Source organism: Equus asinus, chromosome 22, assembly GCF_041296235.1.
Source record: "Equus asinus isolate D_3611 breed Donkey chromosome 22, EquAss-T2T_v2, whole genome shotgun sequence".
NCBI lineage: Eukaryota > Metazoa > Chordata > Mammalia > Perissodactyla > Equidae > Equus > Equus asinus.
In genome coordinates, this window is record NC_091811.1 from 64,933,180 (window position 1) to 64,952,551 (window position 19,372).

The 19,372-nt window shown below is 41.4% G+C and overlaps 1 protein-coding gene across 1 annotated transcript in view; it reads right to left on the reverse strand.

Annotated features, from left to right (window-relative positions):
- Positions 1–225: 225 nt before the first annotated feature.
- Positions 226–19,372, reverse strand: part of WIF1 (WNT inhibitory factor 1) — a 65,017-nt gene continuing 45,870 nt past the window's right edge. Inside the window, exons 4-10 of the mRNA XM_070494328.1 lie at positions 15,993–16,133; positions 14,996–15,091; positions 13,689–13,784; positions 10,417–10,512; positions 4,694–4,789; positions 4,093–4,188; positions 226–939 (exon numbers count right to left, since the gene is read on the reverse strand). Coding sequence (XP_070350429.1) covers positions 818–939; positions 4,093–4,188; positions 4,694–4,789; positions 10,417–10,512; positions 13,689–13,784; positions 14,996–15,091; positions 15,993–16,133 — 743 coding nt within the window. The 3' untranslated portion in view covers positions 226–817. The remainder of the gene's footprint in view (positions 940–4,092; positions 4,189–4,693; positions 4,790–10,416; positions 10,513–13,688; positions 13,785–14,995; positions 15,092–15,992; positions 16,134–19,372) is intronic.

The window sequence follows — 19,372 nt, forward strand, 5'->3', positions numbered from 1 at the left end:
TTCTCTTTTTTACGGTGCTGCAAAGTTTTAACTACCACTCACTTGCAACCAACTTTATTTCCACATGCAAAGACCACTCCAGACGACAGTCCAAAAACTAAAGCAGCACCTTTATTTTATACACACGAACAGTATAAAATGTTTATTATGTAAGAGCTGTGTTTTGTTTACAATATATTATATTGCTTCAAGCCAATGCCAAAAGTTCATACATTATATTCCCTATTTTATTGTGTTTACAATATATTATATTGTTTAAATGTTACTACAACAGTGTTTTTTCTTTCTTTTTTTAATAATGAATTCTCTGGGATCAGGGGAAAGTCAAAATATTGTACTGAGGGTTTAAAAGTAAGGGCAATTAAAAATGTGACAAATATCTAAATACACGACAAAATTTGAAAGCTATAACTTTAGCACTGTTTACTGCTTCATCTAAATCCTTGTGATTGAGGCTGGTTTGTTCCATTCACCTTCTCTAGGGTACCCCCGGCCCCTCAACACCACGAATGCATTGTAATTTTAGAAATTGTCTGCCAACGACACAATGAAAAGACAAAATTTTAACCTGATCAACTGATATAATAAAAAATCTGTCCCAAAGCACTGAAACAAGAAAACCTATACCATCACGCTACAGACGTACTTAGAACACTTAAAAGGAAGAGTAAATATCAGCTGAGTGATTTATAATGAAGCTAATAAAATTCAGGCCAGTATCCTTAACTGTAATGAACATGATTCGAACATTCAACACATGAAAGGTTAATGAAGGCTATGAACTTGGTGTAACTTAAGACGTTTCAGCCGTCGGAGTTCACCAGATGTAATTGGATTCAGGTGGGTTCTGCCGCTCCTCAGCCTTTTTAAGTGCAGGCGCGTGCTGCCGGAGCCTGGCGCCTGCCGCCCTCGGGGCGAGCCCGAGGCTAGCTCCATACCCTGCAAAATTATTCACATCTTAAAAGAAAAGAAACTACAAAAACAGGCTCTTTGGATTCATTATTAACCATTCCAATGAAATCCATTTTCCCTTTTCAACCCAGAGTGAAGGACCACAGGGACCACATAAAGCTACCTGAATGAAGGGATGTTACAGGTTCAAGATCTCTGTTAAAAGAAGCCCATTTTACTAAATCCCTGAAATCTGGCTTCCATTGCCTCCCTGACTCACTGCATATTTTGGCCGTGCAGAAACTGTTGATGCAAAGTTTGGATGAATGCGATTGAATGGAAGATGTTATCCACCAAGGACGGGTAGGGATCTAGCCCTGAGGTCTTGAAGGCAGGGAGCTTCTGCAGAGAATCTGATCGCTGAGCCTCTTCACTGCATTGCAAAACCAGCCTGATGATATATTGCTCCAGCTCAATGTGACAACCCCCAATCTTCACCCAGATCACATGATCGGGTGTGACTACTGCACTTACACAAGATAGGAATTTTGTAAGAATTAAGAACTTCCACTCTACATGTTAGAGAAGGGTTACGATTTGAACTGATTCCTTATCAATGGGGATTTGTGAGTTTTGCGTTTCCAGCTCAGTTGCCAGTGGAGTGTAACTCTGAGTTGCACAGCCTGAGGCCTCCCTTCCTCCTCCTTGTGAGCCACTGGAGGTGCTCGGGGCACTGACTCATTTCTACTGATTTCCTAGAACTGATCCAAGATGGCAATCCTATTTTTAAAAATCTGCCTCCATCTCCCTGTGCGTTAGAGTCAAGTTCAGCATTTCACTTGTTCTTTGTGGCTTTTAAATGCAAGCATGCCACTAAACAACTACTGAAAACAGAACACTTTGTTCCTGAATGTGTTTCTGTGAATTGTCAGTATGCAGGCTAGTAGCTCATGAAATGGCCAGAATGTGAGCCAACAATGTGCTGGAGTACGTCCCTCTCCTGCTGCCTCCCTGCCACCCATGAAGGCCAAACCTCCCGCTGGCAAGGAGGAGCCGAAGCGGGGACATCTGTCTCCAGTATCCTCCTCCCCACTAGGATGTCTGGGTGCCTGAGGCCTCCCAATGTGTCACCCCACTGGGAGTCTGTTCTTTGCAGAACTCTGTGCCTCAGAGTTCCTCACGACCTCCCTCTAGTCAAAATACACCCCATTCTTTCAGCCTGATTCTCTTAGCTAACGCACAAATGGCTGGGCAGCCTTTCCTGGATAACACGTTTGCATTTTCATCAAGCACCGGGGCGTCTTCTAGACATGCACTGCCTTTATCTGAAGGCGGTCCACCGAGGACAATAGCTTCAGCAGCATCGTCTTCAAGTAGGGATGTTGCTGGGTGCCGGCAGACCTGTGAGAATTGCTCATTGACACTAGGGGACGGCCCCTGACTTGCCCTCTTTTTGGAAGAGCGAGCGAGCGTATCAGCAGAAGCAGTGGTGACCCTTGTACTCTCCTCCCATCACTCTTGGTCATCAGGCCCCAAATGTGAGTCTCAGAAGACCTTTGTAATTGAGTCCTGGGATGTAGGGTCTCACCTCAGTGTGTCCCTAGGCCCGAGGACTTCTGGAAAGTTACTTTGATTTTGGGACAAGGCTCAGGGTTTGAATCCTGTGTAAAGGGTGGCATAAAAGGTTTGGCTTACTCTTTTCCAAAGTGGTTCTAGAAATGGTTAGTTTTCTATCAATCTTTTAGTCCAAAGAAGGCTTCCGCCTAAGTCTGTTCTAGCAGGGATACCGTTTGACCGTTCCCCGCGGGATGAAGGAGCTATTTTCCAGTGGACCTGCAGTTCTTGTTACGCTATGCCCACCTGAAGCCCCTTCAATCTACCACCCAGTCACTCAGTGGGTGAAAAAGACTCAAATCGATGAAGAAGACTCAAACTAATGGAGAGGTGTAGCCCAGACCAGACACGGATCTCCCTTAAAATAAACAAACAAATAATCACGTATACCTACACACAAATGTATTACATGTAAGCCAGAATAATATCATGCGAGCATTACAAAATACGCACAAAAATAAGAAATTAGAGCTTGATATAGAAATATTTACATAATGCATATATATTTATACAAATTTAAATAAAATAACATAAAATATCAAAAATATTTAAAAACTAATATTTTCCCTCTGCACTCCAGCTGGTCATTTCCATGCTCACTGGGCTGCATGCACTTTGGATGACCACTGACCTAGAAAAACATCTGATATGTACGTCACTTGTTCAATTTGTGTCCATTGTTTTGGAGACACAATATGATAGACACAATCCAGACGTCTATTATCAAAGGGTGTTGTATAATTGAAACCTTCCTTTCCTTAAAGGACAGAGGGCAGTGGGCCCTTACTTAGGATTCCGAGTTCCAGCTTCGAGACGGACTGAAACCGCACCGCTGATCTGGTTCACTTGCTAATTGACCGTCCCTCCCCTTAGACCCAGGGCTCCGCCAGGCAGGGCCTTCTCTGTCTGTTTTTGTGTCCCCAGAGCCCAATTCAGGCTTACAGCACAGAAAGAGCCCAAACAAAACAAAATGGATGAATTTACCGAGTTTCATATTGTGTATAAAACAAGCCGTGGTTTATTATCTAAACAGCTGATTCATTTTTGGTAGTCAGTAAATTTGAAAAAATGCAACTCCATTGTAACACCTCTCCCATCCTTCATAGACCTTTTCTTTCCCTCACAAAAACCCATTTAAAACATACCATAACCAATGCAATGTAAAGATTTTAAAGAGCAAAATTCTTCATGTTTTATATGCTCTTGATAAATCTTGGATGATAAAGTCAGAGCCAAGTAGATACTGATTTTACATTTGACTTAAAGTCTTACTTCCTTATTTCTTTCTTGGTTAACATGCTGTATTATCACATCAACCTGTATGAAGTATTTTAACCCAGGAGACGTTGTGGGGCTATTTTACAGATGTGCTGATATTTACAATGATGCATGCTTCTTGACACGCTAAGGCGTAGACTGGAAAGTTCAGAGAGTTGTGGGGGGCGGGAGGAAGCAAGGGGGAGAAGGGGCAGAAAAGAAGTTGCTTTTAATGAAACAGAAAGCAGGGCTGAGTTATGGGTTGTCTTTTAGCCTTAGAGCCAAGAAGCAGACATGAAGGGGGCTGGCTCCCCAGCCAGTTCCACTCACTTTTATTGCAGTGTCTTCCATGCCAGCCTTCTTGACATTGGCAGTTGTTGGGTTCATGGCAGGTTCCATGTGTACCGCAGCCAGGCTCGCAGACAGCTAGATTCAGAGGAGATAAAAAGAATGTTCCCTGAGCTTTCATTTTTCAACGGAATTAGAGAGCTGCTTTCCCCGCAGTTCTTTAGAATGTGTTAGTTTTGGCTTCATCCTCTAACTTTTTTTTTTCTAAGTCAATCTCCGGCTATAAGTTGATTTTGGACTCTTTGGAAAAGTCCTGAGAGGGATCTGAAACGAAGCTCGATGCTTCTCATTCAGAAAAGACCCTCTGTAGGACGCTGAAACTGCTGGGCAATGGAAGTTTATCTTCCTTAAGAAAACTCCAGTAGAAAGTTCAGTTGTGCGTGTGACAGTGTCTAAGTCTTTTCCATGCATGGATTTCACACAGCACCTCTGGTCTACCTAAAGGAGACGTTCCTGTCAGTGAGAAGGGTTCACTGAGATGCCTGGGCATCATGCAGTAGGTACAGAGGTTATGCAGTAGGAGACAACGGCTCCTTTAGTTATCCCGTAATCACCCAGGTTGATGACACGTAGGGACACTTACGCTTTGAGCAGAGGTCTCCTTGGTAACCTTTGGGGCACTTACACTTGCTTTTACCAATGCATTTACCTCCATTCCGACAGGGTTGTGGACATTTGCCTGAAATAAGGACGAATGCAAATAAGCAAGGAACTCAGAGCTTCATTCAGAGGTAATTACATTTTTCAAAGGAGTCGCAAGGCTTTGAGAGGATAAATGCTTCTAAATGGCAATTATTTCCACTTATTTCAGATCTGTTCTGGCTTTGATACTGTTCCTGTTTCGTTTTTGGAACAAACACGCTAGTATTTTTACTTATGATTTCGGATATATATCTTCTGCAATAAATGTGTTGCCCAAATGGTGTATTTATTTACATTATTTTTTAATAAACAGAATAATATTTTAACTGACTCATAAACACTTGTAATTTAAGATATACTAAAAGTTAAAACATGAATGACCCTCCAAATGATCTTTTCTCTGAGTTCGGATTGTGAATGTCATTTTTTCTGAAAGCAAGCCCACACCTGTGCCTGATGACATCTGTCTCGGCCCAGGATTCTCCAGAAAGCAGGGCTTGCAAGCAGATAGTTTATTTGGGGAAGTGATCGTAGGAAATAGGAGTAGGGGGACAGGAAGAGTGAAACAGGGAAGGAGGGAAAGCCAATACAAAAGTGTGTTTGTAGGTTGGCCATCACTGCCGGCAACCAGGCTCTGTACTGCTGGGTCCTTCCAAGGAGCCGTGGAACTGCACCTGCAAGTTGTCTGGAAGAAGGGAGAGGGGAGCATTATTCATCAGCACCCATCTCCCACTGGTCATGGGATTACTTCCTCGCACTTCCACTCCGCGACTGTGTGAGCACAGGCTGCATTTTTTTTAGGACTCAGAGAAGTCTCTAGGTGGAAAGCAAGAGAAGTGTGGAATAGCTAAGATGAGGGAATCAGGTTATGCCTGTGCCAAACAGGTTGTTGTAGCAGCGGTTGGACTGAAGGGTTAGCTGAGAAGAATACGACGTGGGGCACACAAGGGGCCTGATACCACACCTATGCATTTTTCTGGAACCTCTTAGATCCTAGTGATACCTCATTCTTTTCTTTAATCTTGAGAATTGCTGATGTTTTCATAGATCTTTGAACCACAGGATTTTAGGGCTGGAATACGATCTTAGATGTAAAAATTGTACAATAATTTTCTTCTTTCTTACTCCAGAACTCCCTCTGCAATCTAGAATTTGCCATTCTAAAGGGTGAGTTTTTTGAAGAAGTAAAAGATAAAGGATTGTTCACCTGGAGCTGAAACCACATCCTGTAACTGGCATAACGATGTTCCAAAGAGAGCAAAGAGCCGTCGGATTTAGGTCGGGCAAGATTTGGGATTTAGTTCTTATTGTTGGTGTTCTTGTGCTTTTTTCCACTTTAGCAGAACACTCATTACAAAGGCCTCGATACACAAGGAGGAGAAACGAAATCTTTATCCTAAAACAACCCACCTTTCAATCTCTAACCTCTTCTTTTTATGGTCAAATAAAGTGTTGAAAGAAGTGAAGTACTAAATATTTTACCAAAAGCACTACGCTTGACAAACAGGAAGTGATTCTATATAAAAATCATTTTGCTAGAAACACTTTGCTTCTCTTTCTACATATCCAAAAGGACTTTCTTCATCTATAAATTGACCAGAGCAGCGTTTAGTCATTGTGGAGACAGTATAGATACAAGACTGAGATGTTAGAGTCTCCTGAAAACCTGGAATGCCATTAGACCTTTAGGTCGGTCGTTCTAATGCAGAAGTGTTCTAGAAACACGTATTAAAACAACCTTAATACTAACAGAATACCACCTTTTGATTGACCATTAAAAATCCAAAAACTCCTTTTTGCTAGATTTGGATACAAAGAACAGCATTTACTATTTGGTCAGGATCCCAACTCCTACCTAGAGGAAAGGAATACCTAACTCTGAACTTCCATTTGCATCACAGAAACATCTGACCCCATCACATGCACAAAACTGGAGGACATCACAGGACTCTGCAATGCCCTGGGGTTTGTCAAGTAAGCAAGAAGTGGGACAATAGTTATATGGGAGAAGCGATGGAGTACTTATTGGGAAATACTTGGTGAGCCCAAGTTTCCCCATGCTGTATGAGAGGAGGATGCCGTGACCAAGGATACCGCAGAGAATGACTAGTGGAGGGAACCTTCTCATCGACTCCATGGGTCCTTTTGTTTTCTCAGCAAGAGGCAAGCGAGGCTCTTGAGCGTCACTACAGCCAGGAAGGAGGATGTGCTCTCCTGGTTATCACCCTACATACGATGCATGTGACTGGGGGAAGGCTGCTCCTACTTCAAATCTCACGAAGCCAAAACCTCATGAAGATCTGATTGCTTTAAAATTCAGAATCCTACAAGTGTCTTCAATTTTGACTTCCTTTTCCTGGAAATATTTTGCAACCAAACTCTCTCCATTGGAGAGCAGAAAACTGGGTCAACTTGAGAGATTACACATTTTTACCTCAAACAGACTAAGCACTGCCTGAAGACAAACAGATCTGACTAAATTTAAACAGCATTTTTACTATAACCAGCATAGGAGTCCAATGAGAGCAATGAGACAGGCACTGACAATATAAGGACATCAAATTTCCTCTGCCCATTGGTTTGTGGGATAACTAAAATCTGCGACTCTGCTTCACATAGGAAAAAAGATAAAAATAGTTTACAATAAGTGCCAACAACCATCACCTCTGGATTTTAGGATTATGGATGATTTTTAATTGTTTTATCCAATATTCTAAATTTTTATTTTTGAGGAAGATTAGCCCTGAGGTAACTACTGCCAATCCTTCTCTTTTCGCTGAGGAAGACTGGCCCTGAGCTAACATCCGTGCCCATCTTCCTCTACTTTATATGTGGGATGCCTACCACAGCATGGTGTTTGCCAAGTGGTGCCATGTCCGTACCTGGGATCCGAACCGGCAAACCCCGGGCCGCTGAGATGCGGAACGTGCGAACTTAACCACTGTGCCACCAGGCCGGCCCCCAATATTCCAAATTTTTTACAGAGAACATTTTGTACAGAGAACTTTTATAATAATAAGAACCTATTACGTTATTTTAAAAACCCATTTATAATACAGTATAAATAACTTATGTAGTTTTTTTAACTGGAGGTTCATTAAAGATTCTTGGGAGATCGAGGAACCTTAAATATCATGATAAATGTGTACCACACACATCCAGACGCCTCTAAGCACAGTCACATTTGTTAGTGTGCAGGTGGGTCTCGTAATCAAGTCAGAATGAAGTCTGAGCAGATACCACTCCTGGTAGAGGCCAGGAGAAATGAAAATATAAATACCATCAGAATACATATTTCATAAACAATAATCCCAGATAAGCATAGTGTTGGCAAAGCTACGGAGAACACATAGACCTTGAAAACATCACGCTAAGTGAAAGTCATCAGACACAAAAGGCCATATGTCGTATGATTCTATTTAGATGACATGTCCAGAATAGGCAAATCTACAGAGACAGAAAGTAAATTAGTGGTTTCCAGGGTCTTGAGGAGAGAGGAGTGAGGAGTGACTGCTAATGGGGACAGGGTTTCTTTTGGGGGGTGATGACGTGTTCTGGAATTAGAAGTGATGTTGCACAATTTTGTGAATATATTGAATTGTATATTTTAAAATGGTAAATTTTATGGAATGTGAGTTATATCTCAGTTTAAAGATAAGAATACACAGGGGCCAGCCTGGTAGCACAGTGGTTAAGTTCATACGTTCCGCTTCGGCGGCCCGGGGTTTGCTGGTTTGGATCCTGGGTGAAGACCTGTGCACCGCTTATCAAGCCATGCTGTGTCAGGCGTCCCACATATAAAACAGAGGAAAGTGGGCATGGATGTTAGCTCAGGGCCAATCTTCCTCAGCAAAGAGGAGGATTAGCAGCAGAAGTTAGCTCAGGGCTTAGTCTTCCTCAAAAAAAAAAAAAAAAAAGAACACATAATTCAATTTTGCGTCTCTATTACACTCGAGGCCTTTTTCAACTCAAGACCCATTTCCATATTTTCCTAGTAATGTGGTTCTTGTAATAGAAACAGGAAATTTCCTTAAAGGATCTGAGTATAACTTGTGATAGGGATAATTAGGAGCTTTCAAAGGCCCACATTTTCGGTGCAGTTAAGGAAAAAAAGCTAGGAATAGAAAACACTGTCTCTGCCAGTAGAAAGGTCATAAACCTAAGGGCATTAAAGGACGGACTTAGATGCGGAGAAATGAGCTCATGAACAAAGATTCATAAACATGAACCAACTAAGCATGCAAAGCCCGAGACTAAGGACGGGGAGAGAATTGCGGGGCGTTAGATCAGAGATACCTTTATCAGGGCAGGGCAATTAACAAGAACAGAAACCACATCCTGACAATTAATTACATGTTCTATGGAAACTTCAGACGTATTTCATTTGAACTCTACAAAAAATGGTTACTTCATGTTCTACTCATTAAAGTACAAAAACCCACAAATAAATTAGAGGTTGAAAATTAGAATAGGAAGTCAGTATTATTTAATTTTGAACCCACTACAACTTCAGAAACAACGGCTCTGCCAAACACAGCGGTGTTTTACAGACACAATACAGCTGGAAATGAAAATGCCATATTCCAGAACTTCCAGAAGGGCAGGGACATGGCACCCCAGCAGACCAGCTCACATTCCTTTTGCTCCTTCCTGAGTGAGCTCTGGTGTTACCTGTCTTCTGGATCCTAGAGCAATCTGGAATGGGGTTGGCTTATCTCTGAATTTAACAGAGTTTCAGTGACATGCTGAGGGTCACATGGCTGGTGGGTGGCACAGCCAAGGCAAGCAGTTTGATACCCTGATTCCCAAAGTGGTGATTACCTACCACATTCCACTCTTAAATTTTCATGTTTTTGTATTGAAGCATGATAAACATATAGTGAAGGCATGACGTGTGCCCATCTTAAGTTCACAGCTCAACTGTTTTTTTTTTTTTACATAAATCAACACTCGTGACACTTCATCAATCAAGATCTAGAGCATCTGGGCACCCCATAAAGTTCCTTTGTGCCCCAACCACTCATCATCCATGAGTTTTGCCTGTTCTTGAACTTCATAGAAATGGAATCGTGCAGGATGCACTTTTATGGGTCCAGCTCCTTTAACTTAATGTCTGTGCGATTCATTCACATTGTCGTGTGTGCTATTCATTCGTTCTTTTTTATTGCTGTGCACCTTTGTTCTCCTTTTCCTTGAGTCTACCCTCTTCTTTTAGATACATTATTGGGCTCTGTCTAGTTTAGGAAAGGCAGTAGTGAATGGCAGAGTAAAAACTCTCTATGCCTGCAGGTAGGTGACAAAACCCCAGCTGTCCCCAAGCTCTAGTCTACATTTCCAGGCTGAAACTGTGGGCTCTGCACAATGAGAAGGGGATGAAATCACTAACAAGAAACAACACAACTTGATGAACAACCCAAACCGAGACATAAGTGAGGCAGAGAGCATTTGCTCTGAGTCCTCTGGGCTGAGCTATGTCATGACTCTCTGCCCCACCTTTAGCCAAAATGAATGGCAGCTGAATCTGGTGAAAAGAAACCAGTGGCCTGAGACCTTAGATAAGCTATTGACTGTGTCTGGGCATCAGATTCCTGACTGATAACATGGAGGGGTTAGATGGAGTTCCTAAGGACCCACAAAACAAAGAGAATGAAGGTCAGTACTCACTTATTTCACACTGGTCTCCCTCTAGTCCTGGAGGGCAAATACACTTTCCAGGGTAGAAGCAGGTGCCTCCATTAGAGCAGGTGGTGGAGCAGTTTGCTATTAGGATGAACAACAAGGTGTCGCATTAGACAGAAGGGTAAATCTGGAAAAAAACCCTTGCTTAAGTTAGGTGATAGTCCTGAGGCACCTGTTACTTGTCCTTTTAGGTATTTAGTAAAGTAAGCTGCTTGCCAAACACAAGAATTGTAACCAATCGCTTGGCCATTTGTGGATTCCAGCAACATAACAGGATACACTTTATATAGTACTCACTCCTAGGGGTTTACATCTCAGTGAAAAAGGACATGGTGTGTAGAAAAATTACCTTTTTAACTTTCTTGTAAATATCTATGCCCTTAAGAGGAGAACACTATAAACCCTCAAAAATATTTTTTTCAGATAAAGGAAGAATAAAAGGAGAAAACTTACTTTGGCATACATAAAAGGGAGAGAATTCGTAAATATTAGGGGCTGACAAAGGAGAAAGCAACTTTTCCTTCAGAATAAGAACAACAGAGATTCATCTTATGTGACAGGAATTTTTTAAAAATAAACTTTTATGACGTTTGGAGGAAGGAGTAATTGTATTCAGGAAAAGACAGACAGTCGACCCTTGTGAAATCCCAGAGGTGGGGCCTGTGGGACGAAGAGCTCGGATCAGTTACTGTGGGAGGCCAGTGAACGAGATTATCCAGGTAGTAACCATACTGTGTGATTCATCCCAAACCCTCTCTCCTGGGGTCAACTCTGGGAATTTCACTGCTCACTGGGACGTAAAATAGAAGGAGGAGAGAAATGGGCACCGGGGAGAGCAACGAACCTGGGAGCTTAATTGAAAGTAATAGAATATGACAAAGCTGGTTATAGAATTTGGCCACGTTCTTAGTATTTGCATAATATTTGACCGTCCTGACCAAGCTTCTCTACATTTCTGTTGTGCAATATCTTGACTAGGAAAACAAGCCAGAGACCCTCCGTAAGCCTCACAGGGGCTGAGAGTATGCTGGGCCAAGACTGAACGACTCAATTCCTAAAGTTTGCGACAGAGGTCCCAAAGCCACTGTAAGTTAATCTTGGATGTTTTTTCAAATACGTGGTGCCAAGGTCTAGCTCCACGCCAATAATTAAACCATTTTTAAGAAGCTCTATGCTCCCTCCTGGATAATAAATGCACCTTTTTGTTGAGGTAGTAAAAAGCAATATTTTTTAATGTTCCCAGATCTCCAGTGAGACCAAGTGGAATTTCAACAGACTTTACAAAAAAATTTTTTAAAAAAATTACTGGAGCATAACAAGTAGGAAAATCTTTCATCTGAAAGGTAGAATATTACAAAATGTAAAATGTACTCAAGTACACATGGATGTTTTCCTTCAACAGCAACCAGGCAGTGCTTGTGACGCCACGGCATTAGAAACGCACTGCAGCTGACGTTTCCTTGTGCAAACTACACCAAAATGGCCACGTCTACGTTAGCAGGCCTCACAAATGGTTTCTTTAAGCCTGTTTAATACATGAGTTCTTCATCCAAATCTCTGAAGGATTTGCTCTATTTCCTAATAGTTTCAAGATAACATGAGATAATTCTGCTTCAAGAATTACCCAATTTTGAAATAGCAGAGATGCTGTATGCTAAATTTAAACAAATTAAAAAGAAGCTTCATCATAACGAGTTTTACTCAGTGGCTGTTAAGCTGTTAATTATTAGCAGTGTCACTAGCGGTTCACCTTTATGAATAGAAATTTTAAAAACTGTTTTTAAGCCAATGCTATCGTTTAAGGGATCACTTAAAAATAAAAGGTAGAGATGCTCTCACGTATTATCTCAATTAGCTTGAGGGTGGGGAGTGAGGAGCCAAGGGCTTAATTTCCAGTTTGGAGATGGGAAAAGCGTGACCCACAGGGAGATGAAGTTATCTGCCCAGACAGAGAGTCTCTCGTGGAGGAACTGGGACTGACGCGGCAGCCTGAGTGGCCACACGGCACAGTGGAAGATGTGAGGGGGGGTCAAGCTACCCGAGTTCTACAAACCTCGTTTTGCTTACCTGGGAATGAGATGAATCAAACTCGACACATCTCAAACAGTTGTTGAGAGTAACATCAGGTAATTGTAGGAAATTACTTTGTGCATGATAAAACAGCAGACAACCTCAAATTATTCTTCTGACTCATGCTAAGGGCTCTTTCCTTTGGCTTTTCTTTCTTTTTAAAAGTTGCTCATTTCAATCTTATTTGGTGCTAACTGCATTATCACTAAAGAGACACTTCTCAAAAATAACACATCGTTTTATTTCGAGGGATATATTTACTTAAAAAACAGTGCTCTACTCATGCCATTAGCATTTTTGACACAAGGATAATTTTATTAAATACATACACTTTGAAGGATATTATTGATATTTTCATAAAAGATGTGAACGGGGCAAAATAGATAGGTATCTGGTAAAGAGTATGACTCCTTCAGTAATATTTTAGAGCCAAGTTTGAATCTATTTTCTGAGAGTAGAGTCTGGCCATGATGCCGTATTACAGGAAGGAGGAACCGGATCTCTCAGGGATGTGATCTGTGAGGAGAGTCTTGAATTGAGGGCCAGGGAACTTCCAGATCAGGCAACCTGGTGCAGCTTGTTTCATTTCAGTCTTAGAAGCTCACCCATAAAACTGATTTAGGACATACCAAAACCCCATGTTGCAGGGGCACCTAGCTGTTCACAAAAATCCATGCTCCTGTCCCATAAAATTGTCAGCGGGAGACAGCTGTCCAGCCAGGGATGATATTTCTCTTTCCTGCATCCAGGTAGGAGCATGAGGCTAATTCCTATGCATGCAATAGGTGTGGAAGTTTTGTGGGTCACTTCTGGAGCAGGGCCTTTTTTTTCCAAGCAGTTTGCCTACTCCAGTCTCTCTTTCTCTGCTTATCAGCTGGATCCAGAGAACTCTAAAGCTCTAGGCAGGGCCACAGATGAAAGGCACGGGGGCCCCTGAGTCACTGCATGGAGAAGAGCTGCCTGCCCACTGACCAGTGTTCCTGCACCGGAGCATTCTGCGAGTGAAAAGAAACTTCTACTGTGTTAAACTACACTCAAATTTAGGGTTAAAGTTATTATAGCAGCCAGCTAAACGATACAACTTATTTACAGAGCTGTTACAAAGAGTGATGATACATTAAATGTACTTCTTTTAACCAAACATTTAAAAAGTAAGTAGAACCTTGTTCTTAAAAAGAAACTGTTACCTTTATCACAGTTGACTCCATAGAATCCAGGCGGGCAGATGCAGAAACCCGGAGTGACACAGAGCCCGCCATTCATACATCGGGGCGCGCACAGGGCTAACAGAGAGAGAACTCCGATTAAGGCCAAATAGGGTTTTGGAGCAAGACCACTTTGGAAACAGATCTACGTTTTCAAGCTTTGTGGTTGATTCTAAAATAGTCAGTCACTCTTTAGAGATACAAGTGTGCTATATTAAAAATTATTTTTGTGCTGTAAATCAGGCTATTTTTTAACCAACTTCATAGAAGACAATTTTGGAATTGCTCCATTGACCACAGAGTATAATTTGCCCAGAATCATCATTTTGACTAAGATGTGGTCTTCTGACGACTGTAAATATTTTTTCCTGCCCTATTTCCCTTATCCCCTAATACCAAAATAAATGCAAACAAGAAAAATTCTTATTTCTTGAAGATGGAAAATATTTTGCCCACTCTGGTCAAATAAGCTTAGTATTTAAGCATCTTGTGGTTAATACACATTTTCTTGTTTATCTCTCTTTTTTGTTTTTAAGATTTTATTTTTCCTTTTTCTCCCAAAGCCCCTCCCCGCCATACACAGTTGTGTATTTTTGGATGTGGGTCCCTCCAGTTGTGACATGTGGGATGCCGCCTCAGCATGGCTCGAAGATCGGTGCCGTGTCCACACTTGGTGAAACCCCGGCCCACCGAAGCAGAGCACATGAACCCAACCACTCAGCCATGGGGCTGGCCCCTTGTTTATCTCTTTTTTTATATAACTTTCTCAATAGTAATTTCATTGAAATGGATGTACTTACTGCACAAATGGTTTTCATCCTTTTTTTTTTTTTGCCTTATAGCAACTTCATAACTCAGGTGCACTCTTAACTGTGAATCAAGCTCCTTTTAATTGGGGCAGATACTTTTAAATCAATCATAACACTAGTTTTTAAACACCAACTTAAGTGGAAGAAAAATACTTCAAAACATTCATAAGATCATGCCAAATCATAGTGTAAATAATAGTGAATTTTGGGAGTGGGGGAGCGGGAGAGTGGCCACAAAGAATGAAGACATTGTGCCAAGTTCTCCGGCCCCCTCACCACATCTTGGATTTAACAGAAAACCACTCCTAGAAGAAATACTTTCCAATAGCTCTTCTGTGGCTTTTTAAGATTTCACCAATCCTTATAATGTGACCAGAAAAATAATTTGAGGGGATGTGTTAAAAATACATGTGGGTCTCCTGTGCGACATCCGTTTCTTTAGGCAGCAAGCAGGGGGCGCTGGCCGTCTCTGTTCTTTACCTTTCTCGCAGTGAGGTCCGTAGAATCCATCAGGACACTCACAGACGCGTCTTTCATTACAAAGGCCTCCATTTCGGCACCCTCCTGGGCATTCCGCTTCACCAAAGAGAAACAAGTTTATATGGACACCTTTGACGTCACGTTGGGTGAATTAACAGCAAGCGTGAAGACCTTGGTGCTCACTTTTTCCCCAGTGCGCCAATTATCCTAATTTATCGAATCCGGACACTTCTACCTCATTCTCTCTGTACCACTTATACTTTACTAAGTCTGCACAAGCTAGGATTTTGCCTCTGTCAATCCTACTTCCAGGGGTAGGGGACTCATGGAGGAAGGCAAAGCAGCTTTATTCTGCCTTCATCCCACCTATCAATCTACTGGACCTCCTTAAGTTCACGCTGAAACAGAAGGAATGATATTGCCCTCACTATTCCCTTTCTGAGGGTGGAATGACCTTTCGGCACATCCTTAGAGCACTGAGCCTCCAGAGCTTAAATTCTGTGCTGGACAAGCTTGTGTCAGGATGGGAAAGGAGCCAAGTCTTCACGCTTAAATGGGTACCTGGGGCATGGTGGTGAGCGCCTTTGCCTGGCAGGGATGGGGGCATGATGGTGGCACACTGTCCTCCGTGAGTCGGCAGCACCCAGCTTTTGCAGGCAGACTGGGGAGTGCTGCCTTTACAGGTGGCAGTTTCTGGTAAAGACTGGCCACCTTGCTACGAGGGTGGGGACTCCCAAAGACGGTGTTGGAGGAGGGGAAGGAGACAGGCAGACAACAGGGCATTTTGAAGGGGAATTGGAGTTCCTAAAATTGTGGGCGGGGTCAAAGCAGAGGAAGAATGTCTTAGTACCATTATTGGACCCCATTTTTACCAGCCCCTCCTCCCGTTGTTATGGTTACAATTATACAAAAAAATTCTCTAACTCTCTATAATTTTTTGCCCAAATCACACCTGTAAGCCATAAGAGCCTTCTCTTAAATCCCTGTCACTGATTACCTTGTTGACATGTTTTAAAGAAGATTGCATTCTGAGGCGTCTGCAGGATGGTGTTGCCTTCAGAATTCATTACAATCACATTCACTTCAAATGCTGCCACTCCGTCTTGTTTTCCAAGACATGGGAAACCAACTTGAACAACTAAAGAAAAAGAAAGTATGGAGGAACAGTTTATCTAGTCGATTCCAGTTTTGCAGAAATCTTGGTGAGACAGAAAGAACAAAGCAAAAATGTTCACATGTCATTATGTGACATTCTAATGTGTCCACTGGAATAGGAACAGAATTTTGATCATCTGGTCATTCTCCACAGAACTTGTACATTACACTGGGTGCAGAAAGAATAATGACCCTCATTCATTTGTACTCTACTAATATGGAATTGGGATAGTTTGTGCATAGTCTGAGCTTGCACTATCTTGAAAAAAAGATTTTCTCTGACAATTAAAGGTACAAGTAGTCAGTACAGATTTACTAATTAGAGAAAGAAACTTTGTGGGCACTCTTACCAGCCTCCATAGAATCCAAAAAGAGCTAAAAAAATCAACATTTCAAAATACGTTAAATAAACCCCTATAAGCAATAGCCCGCTGGTTTATTTTTACTCTGTGTGCTTGAAAGTGACAAAATATTTTCTTTGGGAATATTCTACAACTCAGACTAGACTCCAATCATTGGACTGAGTTATTGAGGTTAATGTTTGCTCAGGTTATATGTTAATATGTATTGAGAAGTGTCCACATCTTGGGGATGCAGAAGAGAGTTCTGTGCGGTGAAATAAGCCCATGATAGGCTTATATCTAATGGTTAGGTTCCTGAAGAGGAGCCACTTTTCTTTGTGAGAGTGTGAGGATTGCCTGGGGTGTGTAGGTGTTGACTAACAAAGTGTGGGAACTAATGATGTTGCTGTACAGAGGGAGTGTGGCTGCAGTATAGCCACAAATCATTGGGTGGAAATTGGCTCAAGTCATCGGCTGAGAGACCGATTATGTAAATTTCTAAAATTCGCTGGATTATCATAACATATCCACTGGGGAAAACTGATCTGGCTGATCCACTAGACTCTAGTTCTTCCTTACGAATAGGAAGAAATATTGCTAATAGGTATACACATAGAATTTTGCTTCATTTTGTTATGGTTACTGCCAAGCTTGGGAAAATTATACCAAGCCAAGAAAAATCCTTTCATTTTAGACTTTTCATAAACCCTTCCCCTAGGTTTATAGGAAGAAATGAGCTGGAAACTGGTCTGCTCTTTTCCATAAGGCATTACACACAAACTGCTCACAGAATCTTCTTAACGTGTCTGCCAACCAAAAACCCTCTCAAGGCCTTGGCATTGTTAGTGTTCATTACTGGGCCATTCTCAAAATAGCATGGGTCTCCAGCTCTCCTGAATCTTGAGATCTAAGCACTACAAGTAACCAATTAAATGATGAAAAGGAAACACAGATATTTTAACAGAAATAAAAAGAGAGAGAAAAGCAAAACTGTGCCTGAAGTTCCAAAGAAAAATTGTTCCCATTGAAAGCCCTGGGTTAACAAAATCTTACATATGAAAATACCAATTGACAAAACACAAAAGTCTGTTGTAGGGATTTCCATTTATGAAGGAAGTGAAGGAGCTCACAAATAATGTCTTTCCATTGTTAATTCTTCCAATGCATTTTCACTTCGTTCACCTATAAAATTTCATTTATCTTTCTCATGAATCTTGTGCAGGAATGGGTAGGCCAATAATTGCCCTGAGGCATAAAAAGATGGAAGAAACTGAAAGGATAGTTAAAGATAGAACTTTCAGAATCTTCCTCACCACGTCATCATCTAAATCATCATTTTCCAGATGCATCTTTTTCCTGGACTTTATTCAGCCGCCACTTTGCAGCCCACCTAATTCTTTTAAAAAGGCACTTCGGTTTTACTTTAGCTTTCAGAATCTTGGAAAGGAAGAGAAGATGCTTGTAAGTAAACTTATCTTCATTTCTGTTTATCAGCACTGTCAAATTTCAAAACGTATCTTGAATGTTAAAAATCAAAAAATGTCTTATTATATGTGTGGAAAATTCAGTAAATAACAGTTACTCGTTTGCCCATGTTTTCAGATGTGCTAAAAGCAAACCATTTACAAATCTGGTTAAATGATGACTCTGTGCATGCTCCAGTCATCAGGGAGCTTCTGGAGGGTTTGGAGGCTCACGTAAAAGTCTGTGATTTGCGAACACAGCCTCTAAGTCAATGGAAGTAAAGAGATGTGCAGAGTTCCCTGGCTTGTGGGGATCTAAAAAATACGGCTCTGGACAATCCCTGGGAAGGAAAACAAGAACACAAGGTCCAAAAGAAAGCTGAATGAGGAAAGCACACCATAAGTAACTTTCTTTAGGGTTTTCAGGATGAATTTTTCCCTTTAAATGGTTAAATACAAATTTGAGTCAAAATACAAAGAGTTCAACCATTCAGTAAATATTTATGGAGTGGTTCTATGTGTCAACCATTGTTCTAAGCACTGGGGACACTTCAGAGAACAAGACAAATAAACCCCCTGCCCCTTGTGGCACTTGTGTTTCAGTGATTTATTTCGAAGACATGCTATGATAATAAAATATTTTAATCATTTGAAAATCTAGAAAAATAAAATAAACATTGACATATGTTTAAAACCACAGACTTAAATTAGAATTGGAAGTAGCTGCCGTGTTTGTTTTGGGTTTGCAACTCCTGGATTCTTTGGGTATCAACTTTTATAATCTCTCTAACTTCAATTTGCCTACATATTAACTTCACAACAGGGGCATAACTGTCTGCTGGAAATAGCATCTAATGCTTAAAACAAGGATCGGGGGGCTGGCCTGGGGGCACAGCAGTTACGTTCACGCGCTCCACTTTGGTGGCCGAGGGTTTGCCAGTTTGGATCCTCGGTATGGACCTACATAATGCTTGTCAAGCCATGCTGTGGCAGGCGTCCCACATATAAAGTAGAGGAACATGGGTGCAGATGTTAGCTCAGGGCCAATCTTCCTCAGCAAAAAGAGGAGGATTGGCAGCAGATGTTAGCTCAGGGCTAATCTTCCTCCAAAAAAAAAAAAAAACAAACAAACGAAAAAACAAGGATCAGGGAGGCAGTTGTACTTGTTATGACCCATTGATTCAGGGTAGTTTAGTTAACATCTTTGGGTCTCAGTTTCCTCATTTGGCCATAAGACTAATAATAAGACTATTAAAATAATTCTTTAGAAATTTTTTTGTGTGAAAAGTTCTGTTATTTGAAAGTTTAAAGGAAAATGTAATGTTGTCATTCACCATCAAATACGTCTTTCATCTGAAAAAAAATCTTATCAAAGCACTCATACACACAGCTAGTTATACCAAATTACACCAAATGCA